General features: G+C 47.5%; 1 protein-coding gene across 1 annotated transcript in view; it reads right to left on the bottom strand.

Moving 5' to 3' along the window:
• as3mt (arsenite methyltransferase) overlaps nt 1-15790 on the bottom strand; it is a 64491-nt gene extending 48701 nt beyond the window's left edge. The window contains exons 1-3 of the mRNA XM_060842507.1: nt 15713-15790; nt 6358-6403; nt 1950-2077 (exon numbers count right to left, since the gene is read on the bottom strand). Coding sequence (XP_060698490.1) covers nt 1950-2077; nt 6358-6403; nt 15713-15750 — 212 coding nt within the window. The 5' untranslated portion in view covers nt 15751-15790. The remainder of the gene's footprint in view (nt 1-1949; nt 2078-6357; nt 6404-15712) is intronic.
• Between the last annotated feature and the right edge of the window lie 796 nt (nt 15791-16586).

The raw sequence follows: 16586 nt of genomic DNA on the forward strand, positions 1-16586 counted from the left end.
GATGTGGGGAGAAAGCAGGAACAGGGGACTGAGTTTAATGATCAGCCAGGATCATATTGAATAGTGCTAGAAGGCTCAAAGGGCCAAATGGCCTGCTCCTGCTTCTATTTTTCTACATTAATACTGCATATACTCCAGTTGTGGTCAAATTCTTTTGACTACTTTTTAAGGTTAAATTTACGGGGTCGACTATTATATGGATAATACTTTTGAGGGGCTGAAATTCATGTCCACCAAAATTCACAACATATTAGCAGAAGACCAATTGGTCTCTAAACAAATAAAGATTAAAAAACCCAATGAATTATGGTAATTGTGAAAGCCCGGAGTGGAACACAACAGCCAGTGGACTGGAAGACCAGGAGGTAAAAGGTAAAACCAGGAGCAGAGTGGAACAACCGGCAGACTGGAATGCTGGAGTGGGACGTGATGGCCAGCACACTGACTCATAAACTTTGATCTGATATCCGTGAGGAACTAGGGTCGACTTTTACATGAGATACGTGGAAAAGTACAGGTTATTTGGCCCAAATGATCGGGTTGACTTTTACATGAGATTAACTATTACTTGAATGTACAGTGTATTTCTATAACTGTGTCATTTTGGAACTCACTCCCTAAAGTCATTGACGGTCTACCTCCAGTACATAGACTGCAGCTCACCACCACCTTCTCAAGGGGCAGTTAGGGATGGGCAGTATATGCAGTCCAGACAGTAACACTCATATCCCTTCAGCTGAAAATCACATAACAGAAAGAAACTTGGATCTTCTCCCTTCACTATCCATAACTCCAGACACAACATGCTGTTAATCAATTGAGACTCCCTGTAGGAACGACAACACCAGAATTATCTATTACCACCCCGTGACTGACAGCACAGGGTGGGTACTGTGTGATTAGATTAGACTTACAGTGTGGAAACAGGCCCTTCAGCCCAACAAGTCCACACCGACCCGCCGAAGCGCAACCCACCCATACCCCCACATTTACCCCTTACCTAACACTATGGGCAATTTAGCATGGTCAATTCACCTGACCCGCACATCTTTGGACTGTGGGAGGAAACCCACGCAGACACGGGGAGAACGTGCAAACTCCACACAGTCAGTCGCCTGAGTCGGGAATTGAACCCGGGTCTACAGGCGCTGTGAGGCAGCAGTGCTAACCACTGTGCCACCGTGCCGCCCACCCACCGTGCCGCCCACGGTGGCTGTAAGATTATCAGTTAACCCTGGTGTATGAGCTCAGGTTTCACAAAACTCTAGTGTCCATAGGCAGGATAGTCTGACAGCTCTGTCTGCAGATTTCTGCCCCTGAACATCTATAACATTGGCCAAAGGCGCAATCTTTCTGCCTTGCCATGATGTTAGCAGTCAACATGCTGGCTCAGTGGTTAGCACTGCTGCCTCACAGCACCAGGGATCCGGGTTCAATTCCCGCCTTGGGTGACTGTCTGTGTGGAGTTTGCACATTCTCTCTGTGTCGGTGTGAGTTTCCTCCGGGTACTCTGGTTTCTTCCCACAATCCAAAGATGTGCAGGTCAGGTGAATGGGCCATACTAAACTGCCATAGTGTTAAGTACATTAATCAGGGGTAAATATAGGGTAGGGGAATGGGTCTGGGTGGGTTACTGTTCGGAGGGTCAATGTGGATTTATTGGGCCAAAGGGCCTGTTTTCTTACTATGGGGAATTTAATCTTAAAGCAAAATGCCCTGCCAGTAATCACTGGCTCACAGATTAACAGCACTTGCTCAGAGAAAATAATAATGGTTCCTGTACCAACACCACATGCATGGGCCAACAAAAGGAGAGATATTTTGACTGAGAGAGAAATGTTACAATGAACTTGGAAATAAATAAATGAGATAAATATGTATAATACCACCTTGAAAGGAAATACATTGGTGTATTTTTAACTGAAATTAGTAGCAAATTGATTACATACCTTGAGCTCACTTCTTCATGAACAACTTTCAAGACATCCCGTATGTACTTAGGGAGAGGTTGAGCAGGAGTGACACACATATCCAGGACCAGATCTTCAGTCTTCTGCACCCTCCTTCCATAGTAATCCTTGTGACAGAGAATGACAAAACAGGTATAGGACCCAACAATCAACCCATCACAGAGCTCTCTCTCCTCCCGACTTCATCTAATCTCTTTAAAATGCCCTCCCATCCCCTTCTCCCTCATGGTTTTTATCCAGCTTCTTCATCAAGGGCAACACATGCTGACATATCCCACATTCTCACCACTCTCTGGGAGATGGCACAATGAAAATTGAGTGCAAGAAACCCTTTCTCTCATGAAATCTGGATGGCACCAACATTTATTATTTTAACATCCAGCCCTAATTCGTTATTTTCATTTGTTAACCCAGCCAGCGACAAAGTTTCGGATATAACCCTTCTTCAGGATTTGACTTCTCCACCTCCTGATGCTGCCTGGTTTGCTGCGTTCTTCCAGCCTCCCGTTTGTCTACTTTGCATTCCAGTATCTGCAGGTTATTTTTGTGTCTACAAAGCAGTGACTGGCCAGAACACTTCAGAGAGTCAGCGAAGACTCAATGACATTGCTGAGGGTCTGGAATCACGTGTAGGTTTCAACAGTAAAGGATGATAGATTTCCTTCCCTGTCGGATGTTAGTGAAGATGGGCTTTTCTGAGATTGACACTGGTCATTAGTAGACCCTTAATTTCAAATTCTTTATTAAATTCAAATTCCATCATCTGCCATAGAGTCATAGAGATAGACAGCATGGAAATAGACCCTTCGGTCCAACCTGTCCATGCCGACCAGATATCCCAACCCAATCTAGTCCCACCTGCCAGCACCCGGCCCATATCCCTCCAAACCCTTCCTATTCATATACCCATCCAAATGCCTCTTAAAACTTGCAATTGTACCAGCCTCCACCACATCCTCTGGCAGCTCATTCCATACATGTACCTCTGCGTGCAAAGATTGCCCCTCTCACCCTAAACCTATGCCCTCTAGTTCTGGACTCCCTGACCCCAGGGAAAACACTTTGCCTATTTACCCTAACCTGGCAGGATTTGAACTCAGGTCCCCAGGACATGAGCTGAGTTTTTGGGCATTAGTGATAATCCTACTTGGCCACTGCCTTCCCAATTTCCTGCAAGTGCTGTGCTGGGATTTGAAGCCATGCCCAGAAAAAAACACACACCCAGATGCTGGAAACCTGAAACAAAGACAGAAATTGCTGGTGAAACTCAGCAGCTCTGGCAGCATCTGTGGAAAGAAACAAAGTTAACATTGAGTCTAGTGATTGTCCTTAGAACTCCAGAAGACGACACACTGGATCAGAAATGTTAACGGTTTCTCTCTCCACAGATGCTGCTGGACCTCCTGAGTTCCTCCAGCAACTTCCTGTCTTTGTTTGAACCCATGCTGTCTGGATAACTAGCCCAGTGAGGCTGCACCACTATTCAGGGGTATACTACATGGTGCTGTGCAGTTAGCCGGTTGTGGATGGTGAACTTAATAGCTGCTCTGAATCACAGCAGAATAAATACAACATTAATTCCAACTAGTGTGAGCGTAATTTGTATAAACTTGGTACACTTTTATTACAGATCAAGTTTGTGTAATCAAGGTTACAAATATACAATATGCAGCTTGCTAACAACTCTCACCTCTACATCAGAAAGTCTGGCCTTGAGCCTCACTCTCGACAGATGACCATGTAATATAGACCTGTGTTTCAGTGATGCACTGGGGGGAGTGCTGCACTGTCTGGTGAACTCTCTTATGAATCAGATTTTGAATGCTGACCCAGCTGCCTGCTCTCAACTTCGCTCAATGACAGACAGGTTTCCTTGTGAAGACCATTCACTGGAACCAAAACATTAACTCTGCTTTCTCTCTCTTCAGCTGCTGCCGGACCTGCTGAGTTTCACCAGCAATTTCTGTTTTTGTTTGTTTCAATAGTCCTCAAGTCTTGGCCAACAATTTTTATCCAATCAAACTGGCAAAAATAAAGGATTTATCAGGTGACTTAATTTCGATATCTGTCGTGTGAAAATGAGACATTGACCTTGTCTCTTCACTAAGATTCCCAAGGTGCTAAAGAAATGCAAGATCAAGCTTTCTCTCTCTCTCTCTCTCTCAATGTCTCTCTATGGTTGATGAAAGCTGAGTCTGGTTTTACCAACCTGAGATCAAAAGCAGAGCTTTTCATTATCTGGACATTGTATCTTTGGCAGAAAAGGAGAGAAGATCTGCATTTACATAGCAGCCTTCAGCGGCTCAGCACGCTCTGCAGCTCATTAGAAACCAAAGGTGCATTGTTGGTTGAAAAGTGAAGTCGCTGTTGTGAGGCAGAAAATGCAGCAGGCAATTTGTGAACTGCAAGATCTCACGACCATCAATGGGAAAGGGCGAGGCCAACCTGTTATTGCTCAAGGGATACATAATGGGCACAACACCACCTCGTTTCTTCAAATAATACTGCAAGGTATTTTACAAACGTCTGGGGCTCCAGTTACCATCACTGAATCCTCCACTGTCGACATCTTTAGAGGTGACTGTTGACCAAAACTTAACTGGATGCACATTGGCTACAAGAACAAAAGGCTATGAAAAGCTCAAACGTTACAGGCATTCCTTCAGATTATCGGCTGATATATCAGTGCAGCAAAGTCCTCGGCTCTCTGCAACGAAACGTGAACCCACGGCATTTCAAAAAGAGATTCAAGAGGCCGATTCCTGGGATGGAGGAGTTCACTTACCGCAAATGGTTAAATAGGTCAGGCCTTTATTCCTGACAGTTTAGCAGAACAAGGGTGACCTCACTGAAACATAAAATATTTTGAGAGGGCTCAACAGATGTTGACAAGATTTTTTTGAGCATTGCAGGAGCCTCAAACTACAGGACGTCATTTCTATATTCTGTTACCTCTCATTCAAAACTGTGAAGGAATTTCTTCCCTCAGAGTCATACAGCATGGAAGCAGACTGTTCAGTCTATGCCAACCATAATCCCAAAGTAAATGAGCCGCACTTGCCTGAACTTGGCCCATATCCCTGCAGACATTTCCAATTCACATAAACGTCTTTTACACGTTGCAGGGAGTAGTGTTCCAATGTATCTGTTGCCCTTGTCCTTCTAGACAGAAGCAGTCATGGGTCTGGAAGATGATCTCTCAGGATCTTTGGTGAATTGCTGCAGTGCATCTTGTAGACAGGACACACTGCTGCTATTGAGTGTCGGTCGTGCAGGGAGAAGATGCTTGTGGATGTGGTGCCAATCCAGCAGGCTGCTTTGTCCTAGATGGTGTCAAGCTTCCTGAGCATTGTGGGAGCTGCACTCATCCAGGGAATTGGGGACTGCTCTATCACACTCCTGACTTGCACCTGACAGATGGTGGGCAGGCTTTGGGGAGTCAGGAGGTGAGTTACTCACTGCAGTATTCCCGTGTCTGATTTGTTCTTGTAGCCACTGTGCGTTTGGTCAACATTAACTCCAGAGCTGTTAACAGTGGAGGATTTAGTGATGCTAACAGCATTGAATGCCAAGGGATGGCAGTTAGAATGTCTCTTATTGGCGATGGTCATTGCCTGGCATGTGTGTGGCATGAATATTACTTGCCACTTGTCAGTCCAAGCCTGGATATTGTCTAGATCTTGTTGCATTTGAACATGGACTGCTTCAGTATCTGAGGCGTCTCGAATGATGCTGAACATTATGCAATCGTTGGCGAATATCCTCACTTCTGACATTATGACAGAGGGGAGGTCATGAATGAAGTAGCTGAAGATGGTTGGGCCTAGGACACTACTCTGAGGAACTCCTGCAGAGATGTCCTGGAGCTGAATGATAGATGCCCAACAACCACAATCTTCTTCCAACCAGCCGAGAGTTTGACCCCAATACTCATTGATTCCACTTTTGCGAGGGCTCCTAGATGTCACTCTCTGTCAAATACAGCCTTGATATCAAGGGCTGTCACTCTCTCACCTCTGGAATTCAGCTTTTTTGTCCATGTTTAATCTGAGGTTATAATGAGGTAAGGAGCTGAGTGGCCCTGGTAGAACCCAAACTGACCACATTTAGAGTTTTAATTAATTCACTGATTGAATTTTGATTTGATTCAACATTCCCATTGCTTACCTTGAGAAGCATTAAAATCATTCGTCATGCTACAGCTGAGAAGCTGAGCAATGGGAGCGTGTGTAGTTTGCTGTTGACCCTCCCTCCTCAACATTTGTGTATTCAACTCACTGAGACGGACCAATGTAAATTTACAAAACCCAATAGTTTAAGAGATTGGTCAATCAAAGATTAGAAATGAATTTATAATAGTAAGACAACGTTTTCTAAAGTACATTACCTTCACATCTTCATGAATTCCCATTTCTCCAGAACATCCAGAGGAACTAGAAAAATATTTTAAAATTAAATATTGCCCTTAGCTGATTTCTTTTTTAGTGTACCTTGAATTCGGAAAAAATATTTATAGAAGATCCACTTACATTGTAGGTGATTATAAATTGCGCTCATGTTAACAACCTGATACATCAATAGCCCAGGAAGGGAAAAATACGTACTGCTATCGGTGTTCGCAAATGAAGAGTTTAAAAAAGTTGTTTTAGGTGCTCCAGAGAGACATTCAGTTGAAATAATGCACAGTATGTATCCAAATGTTCAGTCAAGGTAAGCAGAAAGGTGCAACGAGAGGGATTTGTAGTTTATTGTTGACACTCCCTCCTTGATAGGCTGAGTGGTTTAGGAAAGAATTCCATTGCTAAGGGTGTAGGCAGATGAAGGCATGGCCATCATTGTCACAGTAATAGAGACCAGGGATCAAGGAGCAAGAACTGGGAGAACTGCAGGGACCTCAGGGGACTGGAAGAGGTTAGAGGATGCAATAAATACTTTGTAGATGGAGTCCAGTGAGAATAAGGCCTTATCGAAGGGAGCAGGGTGTGTTTCTGAGATCGAGGTTTTTCTTATTATTGATAGGACTCTCCATAATCTATTGGAGTAGATTTTACTACATTCCTGGGAAGAGAAGAAATCTACCACATTTTATCTAACTTCAGCACAGCTCAGGTCTTGCTTCTAATATTACATCTCTCCAAAGATATTCAGGGTAGGATAGAATTAACAATGCAGTTATAATTCATCACTGATCAAGTATCCAGTGCTTCAAAGAGCAGATGATGTTTGTCTGCCCTTTGAGCTGGGACCTCAGTGCAGCACTGAAGGGAATACCGCACTGTAGGAAATGTCGTCTTTAAGGATATATTAAACTGAGGTCCCATTTAGAATCACAGAATCCCTACAGTGTGGAAGCAAACCCTTCAGCCCAGCAAGTTCATACTGACCCCCTGTAAAGTAACCCACCCAGAGCCATTCCCCTACTCTATCGCCCTATATTTACCACTGAATAATGCACCTATGGGCAATTATCACGGCCAATCCACCCTAACCTGCACAGCTTTGGATTTAGAGGATACCAATGCACCCAGAAAAAACCCACGCAGACACTGGGAGAATAGAGTCATAGAGATGTACAGCATGGAAACAGACCCTTCGGTCCAACCCATCCATGCCGACCAGATATCCCAACCCAATCTAGTCCCACTTGCCAGCACCCAGCCCATATCCCTCCAAACCCTTCCTATTCATATGCCCATCCAAATGCCTCTTAAATGTTGCAATTGTACCAACCTCCAGCACATCCTCTGGCAGCTCATTCTATACACGTACCACCCTCTGAGTGAAAAGGTTGCCTCTTAGGTCTCTTTTATATCTTTCCCCTCTCACCCTAAACCTATGCCCTCTAGTTCTGGACTCTCCCACCCCAGGGAAAAGACTTTGTCTATTTATCTTATCCATGCCCCTCATGATTTCATAAACTCTGTAAGGTCACCCCTCAGCCCCGACACTCCGGGGAAAACAGCCCCAGCCTGTTCAACCTCTCCCTATAGCTCAAATCCTCCAACCCTGGCAACATCCTTATAAATCTTTTCTGAACCCTTTCAAGTTTCACAACATCTTTTCGATAGGAAGGAGACCAGAATTGCATGTAATATTCCAACAGTGGCCTAACCAATGTCCTGTACAGCAGCAACAATGACTACCACCCAGTGGCCCTAACTTCGGGGGTCCTGAAGTGCTTTGAAAGGCTGGTCATGACATTAATCAACTCCAGCCTCCAGGCTACTCTTGACCCACTCCAATTTGCCTATCGGACCAACAGATCCACGTCAGATGCCATATCACTTGCCCTTCACTCCTCCCTAGAACATCTTGACACAAGAACAGCTGTGTAAGAATCCTACTCATTGACTACAGTTCAGCTTTCAATACTATTATCCCCTCGAGACTGATTATTAAACTTAGCGATCTCGGACTAAGCCCCACTCTCTGCAACTGGATCCTCAGTTTCCTGACCCACAGGTCACAATCAGTGAAGATTGGGGACAATATTTCAACCCCACTAACACTCAACACTGGAGTCCCTCAGGGGTGTGCACTCAGCCCCCTACTGTACTCACTGCATACCCATGACTGCATTGCCAAATACCAGAACAATGCCACTTACAAGTTCGCCAATGACCGCACCACAAATCTCAGATGGGACAAAACATACTACAGAGGGGAAGTGGAAGACCTGGAAACATGGTGCACTGAAAACAACCTTGCTCACAACGCTGGCAAAACCAAGGAACTTATTATTGACTTTCGGCGAGATGTTATCCATGCCCCCCTACACATTAACAGTACAGAGGTAGAATGAGTGGAGAGTGTCAAGCTCCTGGAGGTGGTCATCCACAACAAGCTTGCTTGGAATCTTCATGTGGATGCACTGGTCACAAAGGCCCAACAATGTCTCTTCTTCCTTAGACAGCTAAGAAAATTTGGCACAATGACGAATACCCTTGCCAAATTTTGTAGATACACCATCGAGAGCATTCTGGCAGGATGTATCACTACCTGGTATGGCAACTGTACCATTCAAGTGGTGAACTCAGCCCAGACAATCACAAAGGCCAACCTCCCATCTATAGAATCCATCTACCAGGCCCTCTGTCAAGGAAAGGCCGCCAGCATTCTCAAAGATCCATCCCACCCTGGCAATGTTTTTCTACAGCTGAAAATGTGTTGCTGGTTAAAGCACAGCAGGTCAGGCAGCATCCAAGGAATAGGAAATTCGACGTTTCGGGCATAAGCCCTTCAAAGGGCTTATGCCCGAAACGTCGAATTTCCTATTCCTTGGATGCTGCCTGACCTGTTGTGCTTTAACCAGCAACACATTTTCAGCTGTGATCTCCAGCATCTGCAGACCTCATTTTTTACCCAAATGTTTTTCTACAACCTCTACCATCGGGGAGAAGGTACAGAAGCCTGAACACATGCACCAGCCGGTTTCAAAACTACCCTAGTGTTGTTAGAATACTGAATGGACTCACAAACTCTTAACATTCACCTGTACCTGTGTTTTTGTTTTTGCCGTTGTTTACCTACTATTTACTTATCTGTGCTACTTAACTCTGTGATCTGCCTGTATTGCTCGCAAGACAAAGCTTTTCACTGTGCCTTGACGATAAATTCAATTCAATTCAATACAATACAAGTGCATCAATTCACATGAAGAATGGTCAGTCAAGCCTAGAGTGTGACTGTCTCAGAGCTTGCTTCAAGGGAAGAGGCAGAAGTTTGATCAGTGAAACAATTTGTCCTGCTTGGAAATAGAAACAGTTTTCCAATAATCAGTTCAGAAACAAAATCCACAGCTGGACTGGTTGACATAGTTATTACCACAAGATCAAGTGCAGACCAATTGCAAGAATCCAAGATTAGACTGATTGCAAAATTCCTTTTCAATTGAGACCTTCAAAACAGCAATGACAAGAGTGGAAACAGCAGTGTGGAGGTACCAACAAGGACTGCAGACTGCAGCTCACCACCATCTGCTCCAGGCAGTTAGGGACGAGCAGTAAAATAATGGCCCACTCTACACCTCTCCGATCTCATGAGTGAAACAACCCATCATGAGAACCTCTTGCCACAACAAACCCGAGTGATGAAGGCATTACAACAATCCATGGCTTTGTAATCGTCTCTTTCACAACCTCAGGTTCCAGTGCAAATAATCTTATTTCTATGCCTCTTAACTTTGCTGGTCACAACCTTGAAAGGTTCTCTCAAGATACCGCACTAACAGTTTAAGCAAAAAAAGTTAATGTTGCAAGCCTTAATTACTTTCTGATAAGACCTCAGTTGATAAGTCCAACATTGAACCTTTAACCCATTGCTTTTTAATAGCCTTACTGTAATTATATAAAAATATATAAAACATTGAACATTAACTACAGCCTAACATCTTATGAAAAAATCGTAACTCTAATTGCAAACAGATTCTAATTTTAGTAATTCATTTATCGTTCAATAGTCATTCAGGGGATGTAGGCAATGCAACCCCGGTCAGTATTTATTGCCTGTCCCTAGTTGCCCCTTGAGAAGGTGGGGGTGAGCTGCCTTCTTAAACTGCTGCAGTCCATGTGCTGTAGGTGGATCCACAATGCCCTTTGGGAGGGAGTTCCAGGATTTTGGCCAAGTGACAGTCAAGGAACGGTGATGGATTTTCAAGTCAGGATGAAGTCAGAAGTCACACGATACCAGGTTAGAGTCTAACAGGTTTGTTTAAAATCACAAGCTTTCAGAGCGCTGCTCCTTCATCATCACTTCACCCAATTTTAAATAACTCGGTTGGATTATAACTTGGTATCACGTGACTTCTGACTTTGTCCACCCCAGTCCAACACCAGCACCTCCACAACAAGTCAGGAAGGTGAGTGCCTTGCCCTGCCCCCTGTAAAAACGCCATCCCATATTCCCAATTCCTTCGTCTCCGCCGCATCTGCTCCCAGGAGGACCAGTTCCAAATCCGAACAACCAAGATGGCCTCCTTCTTCAAAGACTGCAATTTTCCCCCAGATGTGATCGGCGATGCCCTCCACCGCATCTCCTCCACTTCCCGCTCCTCCGCCCTTGAGCCCCGCCCCTCCAATCACCACCAGGACAGAACCCCACTGGCCCTCACCTACCACCCCATCAACCTCTAGATACATCGTATCATCCGTCGTCATTTCCGCCACCTCCAAACGGACCCCACCACCAAGGATATATTTCCCTCCCCTCCCCTATCAGTTCCGGAAAGACTACTCCCTCCGTGACTCCCTCGTAAGGTCCACACCCCCCACCAACCCAACCTCCACTCCTGGCACTTTCCCCTGCAACCGCGAGAAATGCAAAACTTGCGCCCACACCTCCCCCCTCACTTCCCTCCAAGGCCCCAAGGGATCCTTCCATATCTGTCAGAAATTCACCTGTACCTCCACACACATCATTTAATGCATCCGCTGCACCCGATGTGGCCTCCTTTATATTGGGGAGGCAGGCCGCCTACTTGCGGAACATTTCAGAGAACACCTCTGGGATACCCGGACCAACCAAACCAACCACCCTGTGGCTCAACACTTCAACTCCCCCTCCCAATCCACCAAGGACATGCAGGTCCTTGGACTCCTCCATCGCCAGACCATAGCAACATGATGCCTGGAGGAAGAGCGCCTCATCTTCTGCCTCGGAACCCTCCAACCACAAGGAATGAACTCAGATTTCTCTAGTTTCCTCATTTCCCCTCCCCCCACCTTGTCTCAGTCAAATCCCTCGAACTCAGCACCGCCTTCCTAACGTACAATCTTCTTCCTGACCTCTACGCCCCCACCCCTCTCCGGCCTATCACCCTCACCTTAACCTCCTTCCATCTATCGTATTTCCAACGCACCTCCCCCAAGTCCCTCCTCCCTACCTTTTATCTTAGCCTGCTGGACACACTTTTCTCATTCCTGAAGAAGGGCTCATGCCCGAAACGTCGACTCTCCCGCTCCTTGGATGCTGCCTGACCTGCTGCGCTTTTCCAGCAACACATTTTCAGAGGGTGGTGTTCCCATGTATCTGCTGCCCTTGTCCTTCTAGATGGTGAAGCGCCAGATTACAGTCATAGAGATGCATAGCACTGAAACAAGACCCTTCGATCCAACGCGTCAATGCTGACCAGATATCGGAAACAAACGTAAGCCCATTTGGCCCATATCCCTCCAAACCCTTCCTATTCATATACCCATCCAGATGCCTTTTAAATGTTTCAATTGTACCAGCCTCCACCACTTCCTCCGGCAGCTCATTCCATACACGCACCACCCTCTGTGCGAAAAAGTAACCTTTTAAGTCCCTTTTAAATCTTTCCCCTCTCACCTTAAACCTCTAGTTTTGGACTCCCTCACCCCAGGAAAAAGACCCTGACTATTATCCTATCCATGCTCCTTTTGGATAAACCTCTGTAAGGACATCCTTCAGCCTCCAACGCCCAGGGAAAATAGCCTCAGCCTCTTCCTACAGCTGTAAATTGGGAGAGGGGTGTGTGCAGTGGGACCTGGGTGTTCTTGTGCACCAGTCGCTGAAGGTAAGCATACAGGTACAGCAGGCGATAAAGAAGGCAAATGGTACGTTGGCCTTCATTGTGAGAGTACAGGAGCTGGGATGTGTTGTTGCAGTTATACAGGGCCTTGGTGAGGCCACACCTAGAATCGTGTGTGTAGTTTTGGTCTCCTTTTCTGAGGAAGGAGTTAAGCAAAGGTTTACCAGGGATGGTGGGACTGACATGAGGAGAGATTAACCAGGTTAGGATTGTTTTCACTGGAGTTCAGACAAATGGGGGGAAATCTAATAGGAACTTAAAAGATTCTAACAGGACAGGGTAGATGCAGAGAGCATCTTCCTGATGGTAGGTGTGCCCAGAACCAGGGGTCACCTTCTGAGGATTTGAGGTGGACCATTCAGGACGAAGATGAAGAGACATTTAGATTAGATTACTTACAGTGTGGAAACAGGCCCTTCGACCCAACAAGTCCACACCAACCCTCCAAAGAGCAACCCACCCAGACTCATTCCCCTACATTTACCCCTTCATCTAATACAACCGGCAATTTAGCATGGCCAATTCACCTAACCTGCACATTTTTTTTGGACTGTGGGAGGAAACCCACGCAGACACGGAGAGAATGTGCAAACTCCACACAGACAGTTGCCTGAGGCAGGAATTGAACCCGGGTCTCTGGCGCTGTGAGGCAGCAGTGCTAACCACTGTACCACTATGCTGCCCACAGAGTGGTGAGCCTGTGGAATTCATTACCACAGGAAGTAGCTGATGCCAAAACATCAAATGTATTCAAGAGGAGGCTAGATACAGCACTCTGGGCGAATGGGATCAAAGGTTATGGGGAGAAAGCAGAACTGGGCTGTGGTGTTGGGCAATCAGCCATAATCGTGATGAATGTTAGAGACAAAAAAACTGCAGATGCTTGAATCCAAGGTAGACAAGCAGAAAGCTGGAAGAACACAGCAAGCCAGACAGCACCAGGAGATGGCAAAAGTGAGGTCTGCAGATGCTGGAGATCAGAGTCAAGATTAGAGTGGTGTTGGAAAAGCACAGCAGGTCAGGCAGCATCCGAGGAGCAGGAAAATCGATGTTTCGGGCAAAAGCCCTTCATCAGAAGGAGGTGGAGAAGTCGATGTTTCAGGTGTAACACTCCTTCAGGACTGGGGTGAGTGTATGGGGAGGGTGCTGGGTGGGAGGGTAGGGAGGTGACAATGGTACTAGGTGGGGGGAGGACGAGGAGGGGGGTTCTGGGTGGGGAGGGGGTTGGGTGGTGAGGTAGGAATAGGTGAACACAGGTAGATGAATGGAGGGGCAGGACCCTGTCCTGCTTCTATGTTTCTCTAAGTGTGGGGAGTGTGGGGAGTGTGGGGAGTGTAGGGGGTGTGGGGGGTGTGGGGGGTGTGGGGAGGCTGAAGGAGTAGTTAAATGCAGCATCGTTTGACAAAGTGCAACAAGAAAACAGTCAGATGGACACAGGAAGATGATGTTGATGTAGAGGAGCCACTGTTGGACTAGGGTGGACAAAGTTAAAAATCACACAACACTAAGTTATAGTGCAACAGGATTATTTGGAAGCTTGAGCTTTCAGAGCGCTGCTTCTTCATCAGGTGGTTGTGAAGCAGGATCTTAAGACACAGAATTTATAGCAAAGGTTTACAGTGTGATGCAACTGGAATGGCATACAGGGTGATGCTTGTATCCATGGAATTGTTTTCCATGGTTGCAGTTTCCCAAGATTTACTGTGGCCAGAACATATAAAAAGAGAACCTTCCGGAACGAGGGACCAGGAGGCTGCCAGGAAGGTAAATCGCTCCTATCTGCGGTTTCAGGTTTCCGCAGTGAGTTTAGCAAGATATCCCCCATGGGGGTGGGAGAGGGACTACCCTGACAGCAATCTAGGTTTGTTCAATATATCATTTCAGGAGGGAGTGACTCCTAGCTCAGAGACTGAGACAGAGACAAGGGTGGGGACTCCTAGCTCAGAGACAGAGACAAGTGTGGGGACTCCTAGCTCAGAGACAGAGACAAGGGTGGGGACTCCTAGCTCAGAGACAGAGACAAGGGTGGGGACTCCTAGCTCAGAGACAGAGACAGGGACAGATTAGATTACATTACTTACAGTGTGGAAACAGGCCCTTCAGCCCAACAAGTCCACACCGACCCGCCGAAGCGCAAGTCACCCATTCCCCTACATTTACCCCCTTTACCTAACACTACGGGCAATTTAGCATGGCCAATTCACCTGACCCGCACATCTTTGGACTGTGGGAGGAAACCGGAGCACCCGGAGGAAATCCACACAGACACGGGGAGAATGTGCAAACTCCACACAGTCAGGAATTGAACCCGGGTCTCTGGCGCTGTGAGGCAGCAGTGCTAACTACTGGGCCAGTGTGCCAATTCACAGGGGTGGGGACTCCTAGCTCAGAGATGGGGGGGGGGGGTGGAGGGGGGTGGAGGGGGGTTGGGGACTCCTAGCTCAGAGACTGGAGGTGGGGACTCCTAGCTCAGAGATGGGGGAACGGTGGGATGGGGGATAGGGGTTGGGGTTGGGACTCCTAGCTCAGAGACAGAGGGAGGGTAGGGTAGGGGAGGGGAGGGGAGGGTAGGGGAGGGGAGGGGAGGGTAGGGGAGGGGAGGGGTGGGGAGGGGAGGGCAAGGGGGTGGGGACTCCTAGCTCAGAGACGGGGGACGGGGGACGGGGGACGGGGGGGGGGGAGGGGACTCTCAGCTCAGAGACGGGAAGGGGGAGGGGGGAGTCCTAGCTCAGAGACGGGGTGGGGACTAATAGCTCAGAGACGGGAGACGGGGGATGGGGGACGGGGACTCCTAGCTCAGAGATGGGGTCGGGGACTCTCAGCTCAGAGACGGGAAGGGGGAGGGGGGTGTCCTAGCTCAGAGGCAGGGGGTGGGAGTTCTAGCTCAGAGACCGGGGGAGGGGTTGGGACTCTTAGCTCAGAGACAGAGGGAGGGAAGGAGAGGGGAGGGCAAGGGGGAGGGGACTCCTAGCTCAGAGACGGGGGTGTCCTAGCTCGGGGGGGGGGGATGGTGGGGGACTCCTAGCTCAGAGACAGGGAGGGGGGGAGGGGTGGGGACTCTCAGCTCAGAGACGGGAATAGGAGGGTGGAGGGTGGTGTCCTAGCTCAGAGACGGGAGGGTGGGGTGGGGGGAGAGTGCTCCCGCAGACACTCCGTTCGCTGCAGACACTGTCCTCCTCCCGCAGACACAGACCTGTCCCCGGCGCCGCGCTGCTGCTGCTGCTGCTGCATTGTCGGCCTCCCGGACTCCGCGTCAAAGTCCCCAGCGCGGCTCAGTGCGCATGTGCAGTAACCCTCTCCCCGCCGCAGGTCCCGAGTTCGAGGCTGGACTTTGACACTTACCCTCCCACAGCCCCTGGCTTACAAAACAAAGCCAGCAACACTGTCTAAAGGCTGCAATTTTATTTTTAAAGACCCCAACGTGAACAAAGGCTTCCGTGATCACTGGAGGAGGCCGTTCGGCCCATCGCGCCTGCACTGGCCCATTGATCAAACTGGGCTCTATTGCAATCCCCGGACTAAACCGCCTCGTATTCCCATCCCATCGTGATTGATTTTCAAAAGAAAATGTGCATTAGTCTGTTTTTATTTGATAATACGGTTTTTTTTAAACAGTGATGGCTCTGAAGGAGACCATTCGGCCCATCAAGGTCATGCCCCAAGATGATTCCATTCAGAGACACTAGCCTTGGAACCTGTTTTCCTTTATTGTTAGGGCCAACATCCCTCCTTCTCCATTTTAGAAAGTTCTTCTAAAAGATAGACATTCCTCAATTCCCATTTGCTATTCAGTGATCAGTGCGGGATACCCAAAAATGAGGTGTCAACCAGATGCAGCTACCAATCAGGACTATGAGCATGCCAAACACCATAAGGTGCAAGTAATAAATAGGCAGAGCTAAGCCACCCCACAACCTATGGATCAGATCTAAGCTCCACAGGCCTGTCCATATCCAGTCATAAATGATGGTGGACGATTGAACAACTCTCTGGAGGAGGAGGCTCCACAAATGTCCCCATCCTCAAAGATGGAAGCGCCCAGCACATGTTTTCCCGGGAGCGTCAGA

This window comes from Hemiscyllium ocellatum, chromosome 22 (genome assembly GCF_020745735.1).
Source record: "Hemiscyllium ocellatum isolate sHemOce1 chromosome 22, sHemOce1.pat.X.cur, whole genome shotgun sequence".
NCBI lineage: Eukaryota > Metazoa > Chordata > Chondrichthyes > Orectolobiformes > Hemiscylliidae > Hemiscyllium > Hemiscyllium ocellatum.